Here is an 18,010-nt window from a genome sequence, read left to right as displayed (position 1 = left end):
CTAACCTGTAAGCAATGATGTAATTCATGCTCTTGGAAATTGTATAACTGGTGTGAGATTTTGTGTAAGGTAGAGTCTGGCCTGCGACCTCCTCGTGAGACTCTGATGCTGGCTCTACCGATGAAACTGCAAACTATTCTTCAGTAAATTTTTCACTATTTGATTTAACCTCACGTCTCCTAGTCTTCTTTCATCATATCTGGGTCTGGGTCCTTAAGCTGTTACCCCCTATAGGCCCTTTCACACCGGATGCATAACGAAAAAGCAAATAGTTCGTGTGCAAATAGTTTGCGTCAAAACCATTCACATGAGCTGCGTAAACACGGTCTCTATCTCTATCTTTGACGATAAGTGTTAGCTTTCTATCCCAAATGTAGTTTAGCTTTCTAGCCTACACAGCACAGGACTATACAACGACTAAAACTATCACACAACATACTCACAGTCGTGATAACCGAGTTGGTTGGCAATGCTACGCCACACAATCATTGTCCTTGTAGTATGCGATTGGCTGAAGCCTTTTCTGTCGCCGCAAAAGTAAAAAAAAAATCGACATCAAAGCGAAAAAAATAAGTCGTTTTTTCGCCGCAGCACATTCGCGTTCGGTGTGGAAGCACTCATTACACAAACACAGCTGATCAAAAAATAAAACCATCGCGCAAATTATTTGTGCGTCAAAATCGCGTCCAGTGTGAAAGGACCTTTACACCTCATAAGACCTTTATATGAAGACAAAAGAAACCAATATGAAAGACCATTTTTTGCAAATACTGGAAAAGTTTTATAAAAGACATCACATTTTTTAATCCAAGTTTTCTGAATTATGTACAGGACACAAAAAAAAACAGCTTTAAATGTTATTTAAATGATCAGATGAATTTATGTTTCAATCGTTCCCTCTTTCACGATGGCCATGGCGAGGTTACGGGCCAGAGACAGTCGCAAGAGCTCCGTCTTTGTGGACTCGATATCTTCATCCTAAAACACACAGAGGAAAAACAGCTTAGAAACATCTTAATTTACAGCTAAACCTTATAATGGTCAGCTCACGTGCTTCTGGGACGCTCTGGACGAGCAGTACCTGGTCTGTCTGCTTTGGCTCTTTGGTTCCTGAGTTCAGTTCCTCCAGACAGGACATGAGCTCATACGTCTGATCCACGGAGAAGATCACCTTTACATGCAGGAAAACAGAGCGATTCAAACGATATGCCAAACACACTATGGTCAACTTTTATGGGTTAAGCTAATATGTTTGTTTATATTTATGCATTTGGTAGTCGCTTTTATCCTTGCATTTAAGGCAAATATTTAATCAGTTGATAGTACAGACCAAACATGCCACACAAGTGCTGAAAAGTGAAGCCAAAGCCTCTCAATCGCCTTTTGATATTACTTTTTCCATTTTTAATGCATTTTTTTGGGGGAGTTTCTTTATTTTGTTTACCTTCAAATTACTATATTTTATCAATAAATACATAATTTAAGCACATTCCTCACATTCTTTCCACTTAAATTCAGAATAACTCACAATTTCATGCATAACCCTTTTAATTCAGCTCAAAACATCTTACACTGGGTGTCTTTGCCGACCTCTTGTGGAAATAATGATAATATGACTCTAGCTACTAGATGGCCTTATAGCTCTATATGGAGCAAATGAGCTGTTCCTCTGGGTCCTAAACTCAGTTTCTCTTCAGTATGCATTCAGACACACATGTAGACATTAGAAAATAATTTTTTGGTAAAATTCTAGGATTTTCGATGTGTATTCCTCACATTCCATTCATTCCTAAGGACGTAAAATTGACCCGTGAGGGAAGAATTTGTTACTTTTTTACAATTTCAACCACAAAACTCCTTGAATCCAATCAAATGTTTTTTTTTGTGTATTCGTTATTCAAGTGTGACAAAAGCCCAAGATGTACCCCTCTGATGTACACTCAATTAAAAAAAAGTTTTGGATCAAAATGACCCGAGGGAATGAAGTTCTGTAGCCAAACTTTCATTGTTCCTAGCACTTTCTCTCCTAAGGTTACGGGTTAGTGTAGAGCATGAGGTGTGAGTGACCTCCTTCTGCTCCAGCAGTGGCAGTGCGTCGGTCAGCAGGGTCATCCACAGGCTGCGCGGGGCGATCTTAGCCGTCATGAGGGACAGCAGGAGTCTGGCCGCCTCAGAGAAGCGGTTCTCACCGTAAAGCCTGTGAAACTCACGGTACTTTCCTAAAAACACACACGCACACATGGTCATACATCTCAAGGACTAACGACCTTCTTAAAGACAACATGAAATGGCATTAGTAATCGTTTTTAAGTCTGTGATGTGACATCGTTCAGAGTGAAACAGGATATCTGACAAGAAAAACATGGACTTATAACAGAATAGAGCTGAATGTGCATTTGCTGAAAACAATAACTTATAAATTGCTTTAGTTATTGGTCAGTATTAATATATGAAGAGAAAGTTATTAGATGAAAGACAAGCTATGAGCACATATAATGGGCATTGATGAATCCTTCACAGTTAGTGAAGGAAAGCCGCAGTGAAATCTGTGATAAATAGTCATGAGAAAAAACCAGCGGACTGAAATATGAGTTGTTCATGAAAAATTCATGAAACCGAATTATAGCAGCTCTTCAGATAAATCACGTAAATGTCGTTGGTTTGTCATGTTGTACCTAGAAACGTCAGTCTGTCACTGAGCAGCATGGCAGGACCCAGATTATCCAACAAATCCAGATCTGTGAAAGAGCCTTTATTACTGTAATCCTGAAGAAACCTGTGCAAAACACATGGAAAGAAGCGTTAGGGGAAAAAGAGCAATTTAATAATTATATATGTATATATATATTTTTTTTATTCTTATATATTAAATGTAGCATTAAGACAATTAAGTCTGTTTTAGAACATTACAGTAATGGTAATTTGAAGTTGTAAAAAAATTATAATTATAGGTTAAAAAGACAACATGATAACCAATTAAGTATATTGGCAGGGGTAGGTAGGGTGGATGGACTGATAGATAGGGACAGATGGATGGATGGATAAGAAAGATAAGAGATGGATAGATGGATGATGGATGGATAAGAAAGATAAGAGATGGATTATAGATGGGTGGATAAGATAGATAAGAATGATGGATGGATAAGACAGATAAGATGGATTATGGATGGATGGATAGATGGATAAGATAGATAGATAAGATGGATGGATAGATGGACAGACAGACAGACAGATAGATAGTAACCTCTCAGAGATGAGTGTGGCGAAGGCTGCGTCTTTTGCTCTGATGCTCCAGGACAGAGCAGATCCCAGTCTGTTGTTCCTCAGAGCTCGTTTAGCCATGATCTTACAGATACTGCGCACTGAAACACACGCACACACACACCCACACACCACCACACACACACACACCACACACACACACACACACACACCACACACACCACACACACCACACACACCACACACACCACACACACCACACACACCACACACACCACACACACACACACACACACACACACACACACACACACACACACACACACACACACACACACACACACACACACACACACACACACACACACACACACACACACACACACACACACACACACACACACTTAACAGACTTAAATCAAACTTAATGAATGTAATGTAATAGACTCTTTCTGGAAAAGAGCAGCCGGTTTAGGCAGGAAGAGGATGACAGTTTTTGGTGACTGTGGTCAGTCGACCTCAGTGTTTGAGTGTGTTCGCTCACCCTGTTCACTCATCTGTCGGTCCTCACAGATACGCAGGACTTTAATGGCTTTACGTTCGGTGTCGAGCGGGACTCTCTCGATCTGCAGCTCTAGATACACACGACCGAACTCAGGACAGTGATCGAAATAATCCACCGCCAGCTGCCACAGACTAACACACACACACACACATATGAGAAATGCATAATTTCTGAGCGTCAGATCATCATATTAGAATGAATTCTGAAGGATCATGTGACACTGAAGACTGGAGTAATGATGCAGAAAATTCAGCTTTGATCACAGGGATAAATTACACTTTAATATATATTCATATGAAAACAGCTGTTTCAAATTGTAATAATATTTCACAATATTCATGCTTTTACTGTATGTCTGATTAAATAAATGCAGTCTTGGTGAGCAGAAGACACTTATTAAATTTTAACACTGAAAAAAGTATTTTCTATAAAGCTGCTCTGAAACAATTTGTACTGTGAAAAGCGCTATTTAAATTAACTTTTAAAATTTTAGTTACATGTTCTCATTAATTCAGCAGAGATACATAATGTGTTTAATCACCTGTGATGTGTGAAGAGACCTGAGGCGTACTCCAAAACCAGAAACTCACGCAGATTAGAGCCAAAACTACAAACACACAGAACCATCACATCCATCAAAACCTTCTCAAAGAGTTTTTGAGAAGGTTACTTTTTGTGTGCAGAAACCTGATCATAAGTGTAATGAAAGCATGATGTGATGTGAGATACGCACTCGAGGTTGTGCGACTGCAGCAGTTTGCAGTGATCCAGCAAGTCCGTCAGATGAGCCACAAACCACCAGTTGTTGAGCGCGATGCTGTGGAGACATCACATGTGTGTGTGAGAGGGTCTGTTCAGATGAATGTGTGTGTGTGTACTGAGAAAGCGCTGACGCACCTGCAGTCTTTGATCACCTGATGCAGGTCGAACTCAAACGCCGACAGCAGAATGATGTCCAGAGGCTCGGGAGTCGCCCGCGGACCCAGAAACATGTTCATGCTCGACTGACACACACACACACACACACACACACACACACACACACACACACACACACACACAGTCAGCTGGGGGTTTATACACTCACACTGTATCATTTATTCCTCGTTTATATGAGAGTAAAACACAGTGAGCTGCTGCTGCCCATTGTCAAGAGAAATGGAGTGTACTCTTCTAAACATTTAGACACAGATCTAAATTATAAGAAAATATATAATAAAAAGCAGCACATTACAGAAGTGACAAAACATTAGGTGACAAAAACATATGTACTGTTCAGACATGCATGATGAATACTCAGCGGTTTGTATGATATCTGGCAGCTTTACACGTGGTGTGTGTGTGTGTGTGTGTGTGTGTGTTGCATGTAGGGTTATTTTAACTAAAATAAATAAAACACAGAAACATAAGCCTGCTTTTAGGATACTACTGTAATGAGAATGTGTAGTGCTGAACTGTTGTGAAAATTAATTTTTAGATTAAATTTTTTTTTTTTAATGCAAAATATAATTTCTTTATTTTCTTTTATGGTGAAGCATGACCTGGACATGATTTATTATAGTTATATTATATAGATGGGTTATTATAGTTAACTAAACCATTACAAACTTTGTTACTTGAAATAAAATAAGCTTTTATTTTAATTTTTAGCTACTAAAAAAAAAAAAAAAAAAAAAAATACATAGAATTACTAAAACTAATTAACATAAAATATTAAATTATAAATAGCCATAGAACTATAATAGTAGAGGCCTGTCATGATCATGAATTGTGTGCTAACGATTAATTGTCATATAAATAATGGCAATTAATGTTTTAATTCTGTTTTAAGATTTTTTTGAAGGCCCATTTAATTTAATTTAATGCTGTAAAAATGTATATTTATACAACTATTTATATATTAATAGAATATAATGTAATGTAATATAACATTGGCCCATATGATTTTCTTTAATGCTGTCAAAATAAATATTTATATAATATTATAAAATATAATATAATCTTATACAATATAGTAATACAATTTAATAACCTTAATATAATATAAACTTAATTTCATATGAAGGAAAACCTTTGATATTTGTGTGCTTATATATATATATATATATTCATTTAATTATTTTTTCCATTCTTTACTACATGCAAGATTCTGACTCTCTCTCCACACTGGAGGAGGAGACACGACATCACACATTTGATGGCATTTCTTTAAGCACTTAAATTTCCCTTATTTAGAGGATAAAATGTAGCTGTAATCTAAACTGCACAATTATTGTGGGTCTCTCAAATAATTGTGATTACACTGAATAACCACGATCATACGCCCACTCAATAACCGTGCCTGTCCTATGATGGTAAAGGAACACTACCTGTGCGTAGTAGTGCAGGTCGGGCGGTTTGATGGTGGGGTGTGTGAACAGCAGCCGCGTCACCAGAAAGTGATACCAGGTGCTCAGCAGCTCCTTCTGCTCCAGCAGAGCGTCTTCATCGCCCACCAGGATCTGACAGAGACACACATAATCAGGGTGATGATGATGATACCTGATCACGGGTCACCATCACCTTGCAGATGGTCTCCAGGTGACGGTTGCTAGCGAAGGTGTTGTCCTGGAGACTGCGGTCACACTCCTCGTGCCAGTTTCTCCATTTCATATCAAACTCGGTCAGCGTTTGAGTTCCTGTGGGCTGAACACACACACACACACACACACACACACACACACACACACACACACACACACACACACACACACACACACACACACACACACACACACACACACACACACACACACACACACACACACACACACACACACACACACACACACACACACACACACACACACACACACACACACACACACACACACACACACACACACACACACACACACACACACACACACAACATGATTATTTCATGGTGACACTGGTTTATAAAAGAAATGAGCCCTAAAGGTGGTTGTTACAGTGATTTTACTATAGTTAACCCTCTGGTGCTCTTCGTTGGTCGATCAAATGACCAATTAATTTTTTTCAACAAGAAAATTGTACTATATTTTAGTTCATTACTGTTTTTTAATTTAATATTTTGTATAGGTCGATTTATAGTAATAGATTTGATTGTAGTTATAATCCATTTATTCACTTTTGAGCATAGACCTGAACATGAGATTTTCAAATTATTCAAGTCATAAGTTTAGAATATTTTAGAGCACAGACCTAAAGTTTGTTCTCTTTTTAAAGACGGCACTTGACATATTACTGCTGAAAAAATTCTTTAATCAGAAGTGTGTTGTGTGCTGATGTGTGTACATACGTTAAACACGGGCATGTTCTGGAGCAGGAGGTCCATGCGTCTGAACACAGAGCTGCTCTCGGCCCGCTGAGACGCCTGTTTGGACAGAACCTGCCGGGCTTCATCCATCCGGCCCTGCAGCACTAAACTGATCACCTGCACACACACACACACACACACACACACACACACACACACACACACACACACACACACACGCGTGAGGACCCCAGAGGTAATGTGTTGAGCATCTGGAGGTCAGAGGTCATGCGCTTCATACCACGTCCCAGTAGGCCTGATGTCGAGTGGGGCTCTCGCTCTGCAACACTTCTCTCGCTCTGGAGTCCACGTCTGACTTGTGGAGGCGCACCCAGTCCAGCAGGTGCAGCAGCAGAGATCCGGCTACACAACACAACACAACACACACTCATCATGACCAGCAGAAATCCGGCTACACAACACAACACAACACAACACAACACAACACAACACAACACAACACAACACAACACAACACAACACAACACAACACAACACAACACACACTCATCATCATGACCAGCAGAGATCCGGCTACACAACACAACACACACTCATCATGACCAGCAGAGATCCGGCTACACAACACAACACACACTCATCATGACCAGCAGAGATCCGACTACACAACACAACACACACTCATCATGACCAGCAGAGATCCGACTACACAACACAACACACACTCGTCATGATCAGCAGAGATCCGGCTACACAACACAACACAACACAACACAACCATCATGACCAGCAGATGGAGACAGATCGCATTTAGGCCACGCCCACCATCTCCATTGAGTTTGCATTTCAAGAAGCTGCATCCTTTCTGACTTATAGCAGCTTTTAGACATTTTGTTAGTTATGTGTTTGTTATGTGACAAGGTGTACAGCAAACAAGCGAAAAAAAAAACAGACGTTTTTTTTTTTTTTTCAGACATCGACCCCAAAAAAACGTGACAATTGAGACAGACTGTGACGTGTCATAGACCTACGCCTACTGGAGGGGAACATAATCGGTGACAGGATAGCTTAGCTTACAGGAATATAATATATAAAACTGACATTTGGACATTTGACTTACCAGTGACAAAATGTTTACTGCACACGATTGTGTATTTTTAGTGCATACTGAGTGTCAGGATCCCACAATTTACCCATTTTTCCAGCTGATGCTTCACATCTTATTGCCTGTGTCCTTTTTTGGGGGGTCGACAGCTTATAAAAACAAAAAATTGCTTATAAAAACAGCTTATAAAAATTGCACCACTAGATGGCGGGCCAGAACATAGTCAAAGGATAATTTATGAAATTAATTGATGAAAAAATTCAACTAGAATTGTCTGTGACAAACTGTTAGTGCTGTGACAAACTGTTAGTGTCTTTTGTAACTGGTAATGAGCTGTTACTCTGGGTTCAATCCCGTAGCAGGACAGTCATTCACAAAAAGCCACACTTGTGTGGCGGTGTCTGGGTTTCACACTGGATAAATGAATAAAGCTGTAGTGAGTGACTAGGGATGAATCACGATTTTCAAATATTCGATTAGTTGATTTAATTATAGAATATCGAATAGGTTGTGCGATTATTGTCTAAAAAAATCCCTAAGTTTTCAGTGCTGACACCTTCATGTAACTAGAGGGTGACGCTGCCAGTAACGCACCTAAAAGCTGTCACAAAGAACTGGCAAAATGAATGATTATTAATGTTTCACATATAGCAAGGAGAAATTTTAATTGTTTATTAATAAATGTGTGACAGTGTCGGCTGCGATAGTGACTGCAGTAGTGGAAACTAGTGCAAAGAATATAATATTAGACATTTGATGACGGCTATTTTAGAGGTGTGTCCAGCGATCCACAGACTCTTTTGAATGTCTTTCAGAAGTTTTCAAATTAAAAGCTCTCAATTAATCTCAAAATAAAACATTGCTGCAAAAACGTTCTCGTACTTTTATTCTGAAGGCAAAATCACTAAAGACGGAGTGATTGTGAGTAACTGTTGCTGTCATGACAGATCTATTTCCAGATATTATTGCTGGCGGGCCAGTTTTGGCCTGTTGCCGACCCCTGCTGTTCACCTTGTCACATGGCAGCGTTTAGACATTGTGTAGTGTTATAAAACCATCAAATAAATGTCAAATTATATTGTCAAATAAAGTCATAAATGACAAGGATGCAGCTTTTCGCAATGCAAAGTCAATGGAGACGGTTGGATTCCCCCCTTCAGATTATGACAGGTGTCGCTCTGTCTCAATCTGAGCAGCGCAGGCGTCTGTACCTGGAGATGCGTCGATGAACAGCACCTCACACAGGTTCCAGATCAGCTCGATGGCCAAGAGAATAGACACCTACAGAGATCAGATCAACAATAACAGGACATGTTTGAGTGAGAGAGAATATTCCCTTTGAAAATCACTGATTTGATCCACTACAGTTTGATTAGATCATAATAAATGTCACATGAGCAAAAGAAACAATGTTATGTCAGCAGAAAGAATGTTTCAGAGGCTGAGCGAGATTTTATTCATTTTTACATTTAGGGACACTTATTAAGTACATATTAACATTTTATTGTTGTAATCTAATGACAAAAGTATTTTTATAAAATAAAGCACATAAAATAATTAGAAAATGTGTGTTGTTTTAATAATATTAATATAGTATTTATTGATATTTTGTAATCTAATGATTAATTTATCTTTATAAAATAAAACAAAATAAATAGAATTTTTTTTAATAGTAATAATAGTTTTTTTTTAATAATTTTAATGGTATTTTTTAATAGTAATAGATAAATATTATAATAGTATTTTTATTTTTTTTTAATCTAATAATTAATTTATCTTTTTCAAATAAAACAAAAGAATATGCTATTATAGTATTCATATTTTTGTAATTAATGATTAATTAATCTTGACAAATTAATGCATATAAAATAAATATAAATGTGTGTTACTTTAGCAATATTAATATACTATTATAGTTTTATGAATTTTTTTGTATATTTTTATAAAATAAGGAATATAAAATTAGAAGATTAGTGTTTAGTAATATGAATATACTATTATAGATAGTTATTGATTTATTGATATATCAAAATAATTTTTAGATTTTCAATTTTCATTTTATGTTGAACTTAAGTTATAACCATTTCTTTTATATTTGTTTTTGTCATTTATTTTTAATTCAATTATTTTTTTCATTAATTTCTATTTCAATTGTATTAATTTTAGTATTATACTCATTTTATTGCAGCTAGTTACCAATGCGACATTTCTGATTTTCTCATGTAATATTTGAAGAGTTCAGATGCAAAAGCCTCTAAATGCCATCTGAAATTTTCTTATACAATGATCTTTTTTTATCAAGCTTGTATATTTAATTTCAATATTTTCACTTATATGGCAATGACGGTTACCTATTTATTGTCATTTAAGTGAAATTACTGAACTTAAATATACAAGCTTGATAAAAATGATCATTTTATAAGAAAATTTCAGATGGCATTTAGAGGCTTTTGCATCTGAACTCTTCATTTATATGTTATTTCAAATTTATTTTATTTTAATGTTTAGTTGTCTGATAAATGATGTGCAGAACCAGTGTTTCGATAGTAGTTTCATTCTAACAAAAAACATTTTCGTTAATGCAATCTGCACTGGCCATGAGTTACTGTATCAGTCGATTCATATTTGACGTGATCTTCAGCATGTACCTGATCTCCATACTGTGACGCTATAGACCCCTCTTGTGCTGAAACTGGGAAGAGAAACAGAGCGTGATCAGCTGATCAAACACATCATCCTCCTCATGTATGATGCGTGTGTCATGTGACCGCTTACCTGCGTTCTGCTGAAGTTCCTCCATACAGGCTCTGATCACAGACCTGTAGTTCTTACTGATGCTCACGAACCTGCGGGAAACAATGACAGATCACAACCACAAACACACACCAGGACACACTCAGTCAGCCTGTGACGTTTGAGGTCTGAGGACTCACTGCGTCTTCTTGTTTTTGCTCGGGACGTCCTCTTTGATTTTCTGCAGCCCCACGAAGATGAGATGCGACTCGTTGAAGAGCTTACGCAGGATGGGAGAGCAGATATCTTCATCTTTCCTCACGATGTGGACGAACGGAGAGCCCGCAGACTTCGGACCTGAGCAGGAATACACACCATTGACAGTTTTTATGATGCCTCTTTCACACACACTCTTTCCAGAATCCAGTGTGGATGTTAATTTAGTAATACCTTGTAGTTTGTAGTTTGTCTCATAGACTAACAGATCTCCAGGACCCCATTCAAAACCCAAGTGCCTCTGATGAAATCCAGCGCCGGGAATCATCTGCAAGAAAAACAAATGGAGTATATGAACAATGGTAACAATACCATGGTAATCATTCAGTAATATATAAGAATAAGCCAGTTTATATCAGTTTATACAATACATATATACCATGGTAGCCTGCTTATGATAATTTAGTTCCATAGTATATATATAATTATATACCAACTTATTGAAATACTATAGACTACCATGGTATATGATAGTTTAGTAATACTACATTCAGATACCATGGTAACACCAAAGAACATGTGTATTCTTCACATATGCATACTTGTAACTTACTGTTTATTAATAATCATATGGACTGAACAACCAGCATAAAACAGCACGTACCGTGGGACTGGGCTCCACGTCCACCTCCTCCATCATCCGGAGATATTAAATCCTCCTGATTAACAGTGAAAAATATGACTTTAAACAGTTTTATGATCTGAACAACATTCAATGCGTTCAGCGCTCAGAATCGAGCGCCATGAGCCTGAAGGACCCCTGGAGCCTGCGCGCGGTTAGTACGACGCACTGAACGCCTGAGTAAAACACTAATCGACAATTAAATATAAATTATGCTCTGTTTATATTTGTTTCAAATTATATGGTTGTTGTTGTTATAAGGAAACATTGTTTCAGAATTATCAGTAGTGTTTAATAACAATACATACCAATTACCAATCACAAATGTTTGTCATATTTCCATAAAGATGAAGAATAAAGGAGAAAAATAAGACTTGCGTTTTTTTTTTTTTCATATTTACAAATCGCATGTTTTTTTTTTTTGTTCTCTAAAGGATTTTCAGTGGTCCCATGACAGCTCTAGCTATTTTAATTGAACATACCTGATAAGAATTATAGGGATGCACCGATAGGCTATAAACATTTTGGCCGATACCGATAACTGATGATTCCTGATGATTAACTGTAATTGGCCAATAAATCGAAATAAAAATGTTATATAATTTCTGACAGCCTGATTACAAAAACAAAAATCTCATCATTAAAAGCCATGTCACTAACACACAATGTTCTTATTATAATTGTATACAGCCTATTTGACAGACTTGCGCTGCACATGTTGCACTGTATTTCAATTTTTTGAAGTGATTCCAATCATTTTTCAAGCATTCAAAACCATCATGTTTAACAGTGTGTATCTGAAGTGTCTCAGTAGAAGGAAATAAGCCATTATTTATCGGCTTTCATATAAAGGACACATTTTCTTATCGGGTCGATAAGTTAACGATAACATTAAAAATGAACATATATCGACCGATACCGAGATAGTGGCCGATATATTGTGCATCCCTAGTATATATAGTGTACAAAAAAAAATCCATGTTTTAATTTAAGTTATTATAAATAGTGTTCTAGCTTAAAATATTGCTTTTATATAGGGTCAGGGTTTGTAAACACTTGCTTTTAATGGTATTCCTTTTAGACTGTGTGATTATGGATTTTTTTGTTTGTGATTTTAAAGCTTGAACTGATTTATTTACACATTGTAATGTTTCTTTGAAATAAACTGTTTTATATATGGCCCTAATATATATATTTTTTCTGTCAATGATATAAAATGATCATAAGAGAGGTTTAATTCAGAATGTAATGTCAATTATTTCATTTGTTTGTTATAGTGTAGGCCTTTTCCTCACAGTCGCTTTGAATTATTAATAAATAATGGCTGCGGTATGTTCAGCTTGATCTGTGAATTACATAAAGAACAAAATGGCTTCCCTTCCCACTCCAGTGTCAGGAGCAGAGGGTCATTTTCCCCTCAGAAACAACACAATACTCGATGTACGCCATTGTAATAGATTCCCTGTCTTGTATCTGATTATATGTGATATTTACTATTAAAAAAATCATCGTTTTGTGTCATTTATATTCATATTTGGTTCAACGTTTTTTTTTTCCAAGATAAGACGTGCACGAATGCGCGTGCATGTTTCCCCGGCTCCATGGTCTCGCGCATTACATCACCGTCGCGCGTCACACGATACATGTGACCTGCTCTAGCCAATCGTGACAGAGCGCGGAGAACGGACGCGCCGCTCGGGACCGCGCACGCAGGGCCTGTTTTTAATCGGGGGCGCGGACGTGCGCGTCCCCGCGGATTCTTTGTGTGGCGGCGTAGAGAAGCGCAAATACAATAACCATGGCCGACGAGAAACCCAAGGTGAGTGGCGTTTAAAAATGAAGGGATTACTTTTATTTAGTCACAGTTTAAGTCGTGCGAGGGATTGTGAAAACATGGGAGGACACAGATGGTTTCATATTTAATGTGAAATATCGCGCTTAGTGGATAAATCCTGTAACTACCGCCTCAGAAACACCGGAAGAAGACGTGTGAACGCGCGTGGCGAGCTCACACCGCGCGCGACACACACAGGCGCGTTCAAATAAAAATAACGAGGAGAAATGGTCTAATATCAGACATATATTACTATTATAAGCGTGTTTTATATGTGCACCGAGTATTTGCTGACTGAGACCTGATGGAAAGTAGTTTTCTGTTGGTTTGATCTGATGATGTGATTCAAATGTGAGCATCCATCACGTGAAGCACAGCAACTCAAGCACAACACTGCCAATAAAGCCACAAAAAAACACCACTAAGATGAACATGCATGAGTCTGTTATTATTGCAATACATCCACATGTAAAAGACTAAAATAAACTGAACTGAGTGTGTCACATGAATGAGGATTTATCACGTTCATTTTAGTTTAATTATATAACCCACACCAAATCGTGTAAAATTCAAATAGTTAAAAGGAAGTCCCCCAGTGGTGAAAGTCCCCCTGTAAAGTCCCACTGTGGTGAAAATCAAGTTTTTAATGTTGTTTATATATGGTGTTTTTTTACTGTGCTTTAAGACAAACCAAGTGCAAATAAATTCATAATTCAACATCATTGCTGAGTATTTTCTCCTTAAAACTGCAGTGAACCAAAAACAGTCTCAAGAATGGTTTGAAATCGCTGGTGTTTCTGACGTCACAAACTACCTTGTAACCAATCAGATCAACGTGTGATCGTCAAGGAGTGGATCTCTGAGCTTGTGCGAGTGAGTGGAGGCGGGGCTTTTTTCAAGGAAAAAACTTTTAAATATGTCACCAGAGACAAGAAACGCTAGATGCCATCCTGGTAGACATTCAAACGCTCTCCCTCTCAGTTAGCATCGGCAAGCAATAGCCACAGAGACATCATCCGTTTTGCCCCACCTCTCGCCTCTGATCGTCATCGCTTTGATTTAATCGATATTGAACATCTTTGAAGTTTTCATCCTCGCTAATTATGCGCTTCGGCTCAAATTGAAAAGAAAAATTGTTAAACAGATGATATTTTTGTAACACACAGGAATCAAGATAACGGTGCCGAGATCGGTGCCACCATTTGACGTCACTCACTAGCACTACCTAGAATGCATTGCAATGTCAACTTTTTTCCCACATTTTATAACAGCTTAAGGGCTGTTTACACTACACCGTTTTCAACTAAAGCATGTAAAACTTTTTACGCATTTTAGTCGTTCGTTTACATGACAACGGCGTTTTGGGTCCCTGAAAACGCAAACTTTTGAAATCAGGTTTCAAAGTGCAAGATTTTGAAAACGTTCTCCGTGTAAACAACAAAAACGCGAATCTCTGAAGACGATGACGTCACGCATATGCGTATTACGTGTTCAGTCTATAGTGTTTCATCGCCATCTACTGGCCTGGCCGCAGAATACAGCGTGTTTAGTCGTTTTCGTGGATCCGTGTGAATGGGGATCGTTTTGACAATGGTGTCGTCTGTACACGGAAAACTCAAAGGAAAAACTTCTCCGTTTTAAGCGTATCGTTGTCGTGTAAACGTACCCTAAGACATATTTCATGAATTGTATATTATATCTGTACTTTGGGAGAACAGTAAGGCATACAAGTCTTAATACTCGGGGTTCCTTTAAAAAGGATGGAACTAGTTTCTATTTTCGCCACAATGGTCACATGATAGCCTGCTGCATTCCCTTTCCATGTTATTGTCATGTGACTCACATTTATTCTGTTTTAATCATCAAACTACAAACGGTTCCTTTCATACTATAGATTATAGATGAGCCATTGTCTAGAATCGTACCTACAGTATTTTCTGTGTATTGGTTGACCAACATGTCCGATATATATTATGCATAATTACATTTAATAGTTACAAATGAGATGCACCTAAAACATGCAAGGAAGAGTGAAGTAAGATATCTCATATTCGTACACGTGTGTTTTTGTGTTCTCAGGAGGGGGTGAAGACAGAGAACAACGACCACATCAACCTGAAGGTGGCGGGACAGGACGGGTCCGTGGTCCAGTTCAAAATCAAGAGACACACACCCCTCAGCAAGCTCATGAAGGCCTACTGCGAGAGACAGGTGAGATCATCACTACACACACACACTCACACACACACTGTGCTTCTCAGGTACAAGGATCGACAGCCTACCGTCCCGACAGTATTGTGAAGTCCTGGCGGCACATATAAGAGTTCATGTGCAAAATATAGACGAGGTTTCCACAAGTAGGGCTGGGCGATTTAAATCGCGATATTGTTATGCGCATCTCGTCAGTAAAGCCGGTTCCTTGATTAGTAGTAAATCGCCATCACCTGCTTTCAGATGAAGCGGCATTTAGGGCTGAGGAGATAATTAAGTGATTAATTTAGTGATGATTGAGCATTATTGAAGACACCTGATGTTAACAAGCAGAATCACTGAAGAAGAAAATCACAAATTGTAAGTTACCATTGTGGTGATGGGTGTTTGCTTTAGTTGGGCTCTAGACCATTATGTGTTTATTTAAATTTTTACTGTTGTTTGTCTGCTGTTATTGATTTATAACAGTTAAATGAACAAAGTAAAGTGTTATCATATAGCCTAGTGTTGGTTATGTTTTGACATAATCAAACTGTGATCTGAAAAATGAAACATATTAAAATAGTTTGGTTTAACTTGTTAGCTGCAGTTTAGTGATTCTTCAGCCTAATATGATTATCAGTATTTTACTTATAAATCAAAATATTTAATAAACATTGTTCTGATCAAAAAGACATTCAGACATATTCATTTAAAACACAGATATCAATAATCAGCCTGTGAATCTCAACAATGGTGACAATAATAAAGCATGTTGCAGTGGCTGCCACCAATCACAACTCATTAATGGCTCCCATCATGCATTGCGGTATGAATACATTATGATCTGAATTGTCTATGTAATTTACTTTTCCTCATTGAATATTCTGCTCCTCACCATTGTTGAGATGCATAGACTGAATCTTGACATCTGTGTGTGCCTAAAAGAATGATTTTTTTTTAAACAACTTTTAAGAAATCCTTTATATTATAACAAAAATTCTGGCCATTTATTCAGATTCACAGTTATGCTGTAAACAACAACATAAATCGAAGTCAGAAAGAAGGAGTTCAGTGTTCAAGTTCAAATGATGATTGTCATAATATAACCAACACCATCAGATCAATTTTTATTCTTTGTTCAACGGGCAGTTTTAACTCAGATACAACCACCAAACAAAATCTAAAGTACATTAAAAAGGGTCAGAGCCCAACTAAAGCAACTACCCATCACAATAATGGTAACTTACAATTTGCGATTTTCTCCTTCAGCGATTCTACTTGTTAACATCAGGTGTCTTCAATAATGTTCAATCATCACTAAATTAATCACTTAGTTATCTCATTAACTTAAACACTCTTGAGTGTGGACTCATACACTCCCAGGAGTGTTAATTTAACACCGCTAATTTACTGGAGGTTTTGCTGTGTACAAAGAGCCGTAGTTAACTGACAAGCTGAGCCATATCGCATTAAATATCGCTGGCGATACGTCCGCGATATTCATGTGATTTGGCTCAGCTTGTCAGTTAACTACGGCTCTTTGTAGTAAATGCCGCTCCATCTGAAGCAGGTGATGGTGATTTACTACTAATCAAGGAACCGGCTTTACTGATGAGATGCGCATAACAATATCGCGATTTAAATCGCCCAGCCCTATCCACAAGCCCATCATAGTTTCTTCACTGAAGACATACAGTAGAATTTTCCTTGTTTGGTCAACACAACAACAACAACAACACAACATGAAATATTATTAGAAATTAAGTATTGTTTATATTGGTTATAAACATTTATAATGGTATTTATAATGGTTTATATTGGCAGAAACATTTTTTTTATTAATTAAACTGCATTTATTATCACACAAAAAATTGTTTGTTTACAAAATATACAAAACAACATACCCCAAAAAAGAGAGAAATGCCCTAATTATACACTAATTAAGAGTATCATTAAAAAAAAAGTTATTAGCCATGAGCCAAGACAATCAGCTACGAGGAGAATCACAACATTACAAACGTTTATTTGAAGAAAAAAGTTAAAAAGTCTTAAAAAAACCCACAAAGGTACAAGACTGTGAACTTACGGCTTTAGTGAGGGAAAGAACTACAATCCCATGATGCATTGCAAAACAGCATAATCGAATTAAAACCGATGGA

The 18,010-nt window shown here is 37.5% G+C and overlaps 2 protein-coding genes across 3 annotated transcripts in view; one reads left to right on the top strand and one right to left on the bottom strand.

The window, feature by feature from the left end:
- Positions 1-763: 763 nt before the first annotated feature.
- nup85 (nucleoporin 85) lies at positions 764-16,052 on the bottom strand. Of its 2 annotated transcripts, XM_081385210.1 has the most exons (21): positions 15,941-16,052; positions 15,716-15,856; positions 11,807-11,861; positions 11,377-11,470; positions 11,127-11,283; positions 10,969-11,039; positions 10,842-10,885; positions 9,405-9,474; positions 7,369-7,490; positions 7,110-7,244; positions 6,350-6,472; positions 6,157-6,288; positions 4,685-4,791; positions 4,521-4,604; positions 4,329-4,394; positions 3,767-3,918; positions 3,245-3,362; positions 2,676-2,776; positions 2,068-2,219; positions 1,082-1,171; positions 764-978 (listed from the first exon to the last, which is right to left on the bottom strand). In XM_081385210.1, exons 3-21 carry the CDS (start codon positions 11,840-11,842, stop codon positions 880-882), a joined length of 1,953 nt encoding a protein of 650 aa, XP_081241336.1. In that variant the 5' UTR covers positions 11,843-11,861; positions 15,716-15,856; positions 15,941-16,052; the 3' UTR covers positions 764-879. The 2 variants fall into 2 exon arrangements, with proteins under 2 accessions (XP_081241336.1, XP_081241335.1); XM_081385209.1 differs by lacking the exons at positions 15,716-15,856; positions 15,941-16,052 and having other exon boundaries at positions 11,807-12,001.
- sumo2b (small ubiquitin like modifier 2b) overlaps positions 13,497-18,010 on the top strand; it is a 9,197-nt gene continuing 4,683 nt past the window's right edge. The window contains exons 1-2 of the mRNA XM_081385227.1: positions 13,497-13,643; positions 15,738-15,869. Of these exons, the coding sequence (XP_081241353.1) occupies positions 13,623-13,643; positions 15,738-15,869 (153 nt within the window). The 5' untranslated portion in view covers positions 13,497-13,622. The remainder of the gene's footprint in view (positions 13,644-15,737; positions 15,870-18,010) is intronic.

The sequence above is a fragment of the Scardinius erythrophthalmus genome (assembly GCF_964197995.2).
Source record: "Scardinius erythrophthalmus genome assembly, chromosome: 1".
NCBI lineage: Eukaryota > Metazoa > Chordata > Actinopteri > Cypriniformes > Leuciscidae > Scardinius > Scardinius erythrophthalmus.
Note: the sequence above shows the minus strand (reverse complement) of the source record. Positions and strands in the feature narration are given on the sequence as shown.

Coding starts and splice junctions, on each gene's coding strand:
- nup85 (XM_081385210.1), bottom strand. CDS start 11,842: ATGATGGAGGAGGTGGACGTGGAGCCCAGTCCCACG. Junction 7,491..9,404: donor GTTCATCGACGCATCTCCAG/GTACAGACGCCT, acceptor TGTGTTGTGTAG/CCGGATCTCTGCTGCTGCAC. Junction 3,363..3,766: donor CCGACAGATGAGTGAACAGG/GTGAGCGAACAC, acceptor CGTGTGTTTCAG/TGCGCAGTATCTGTAAGATC.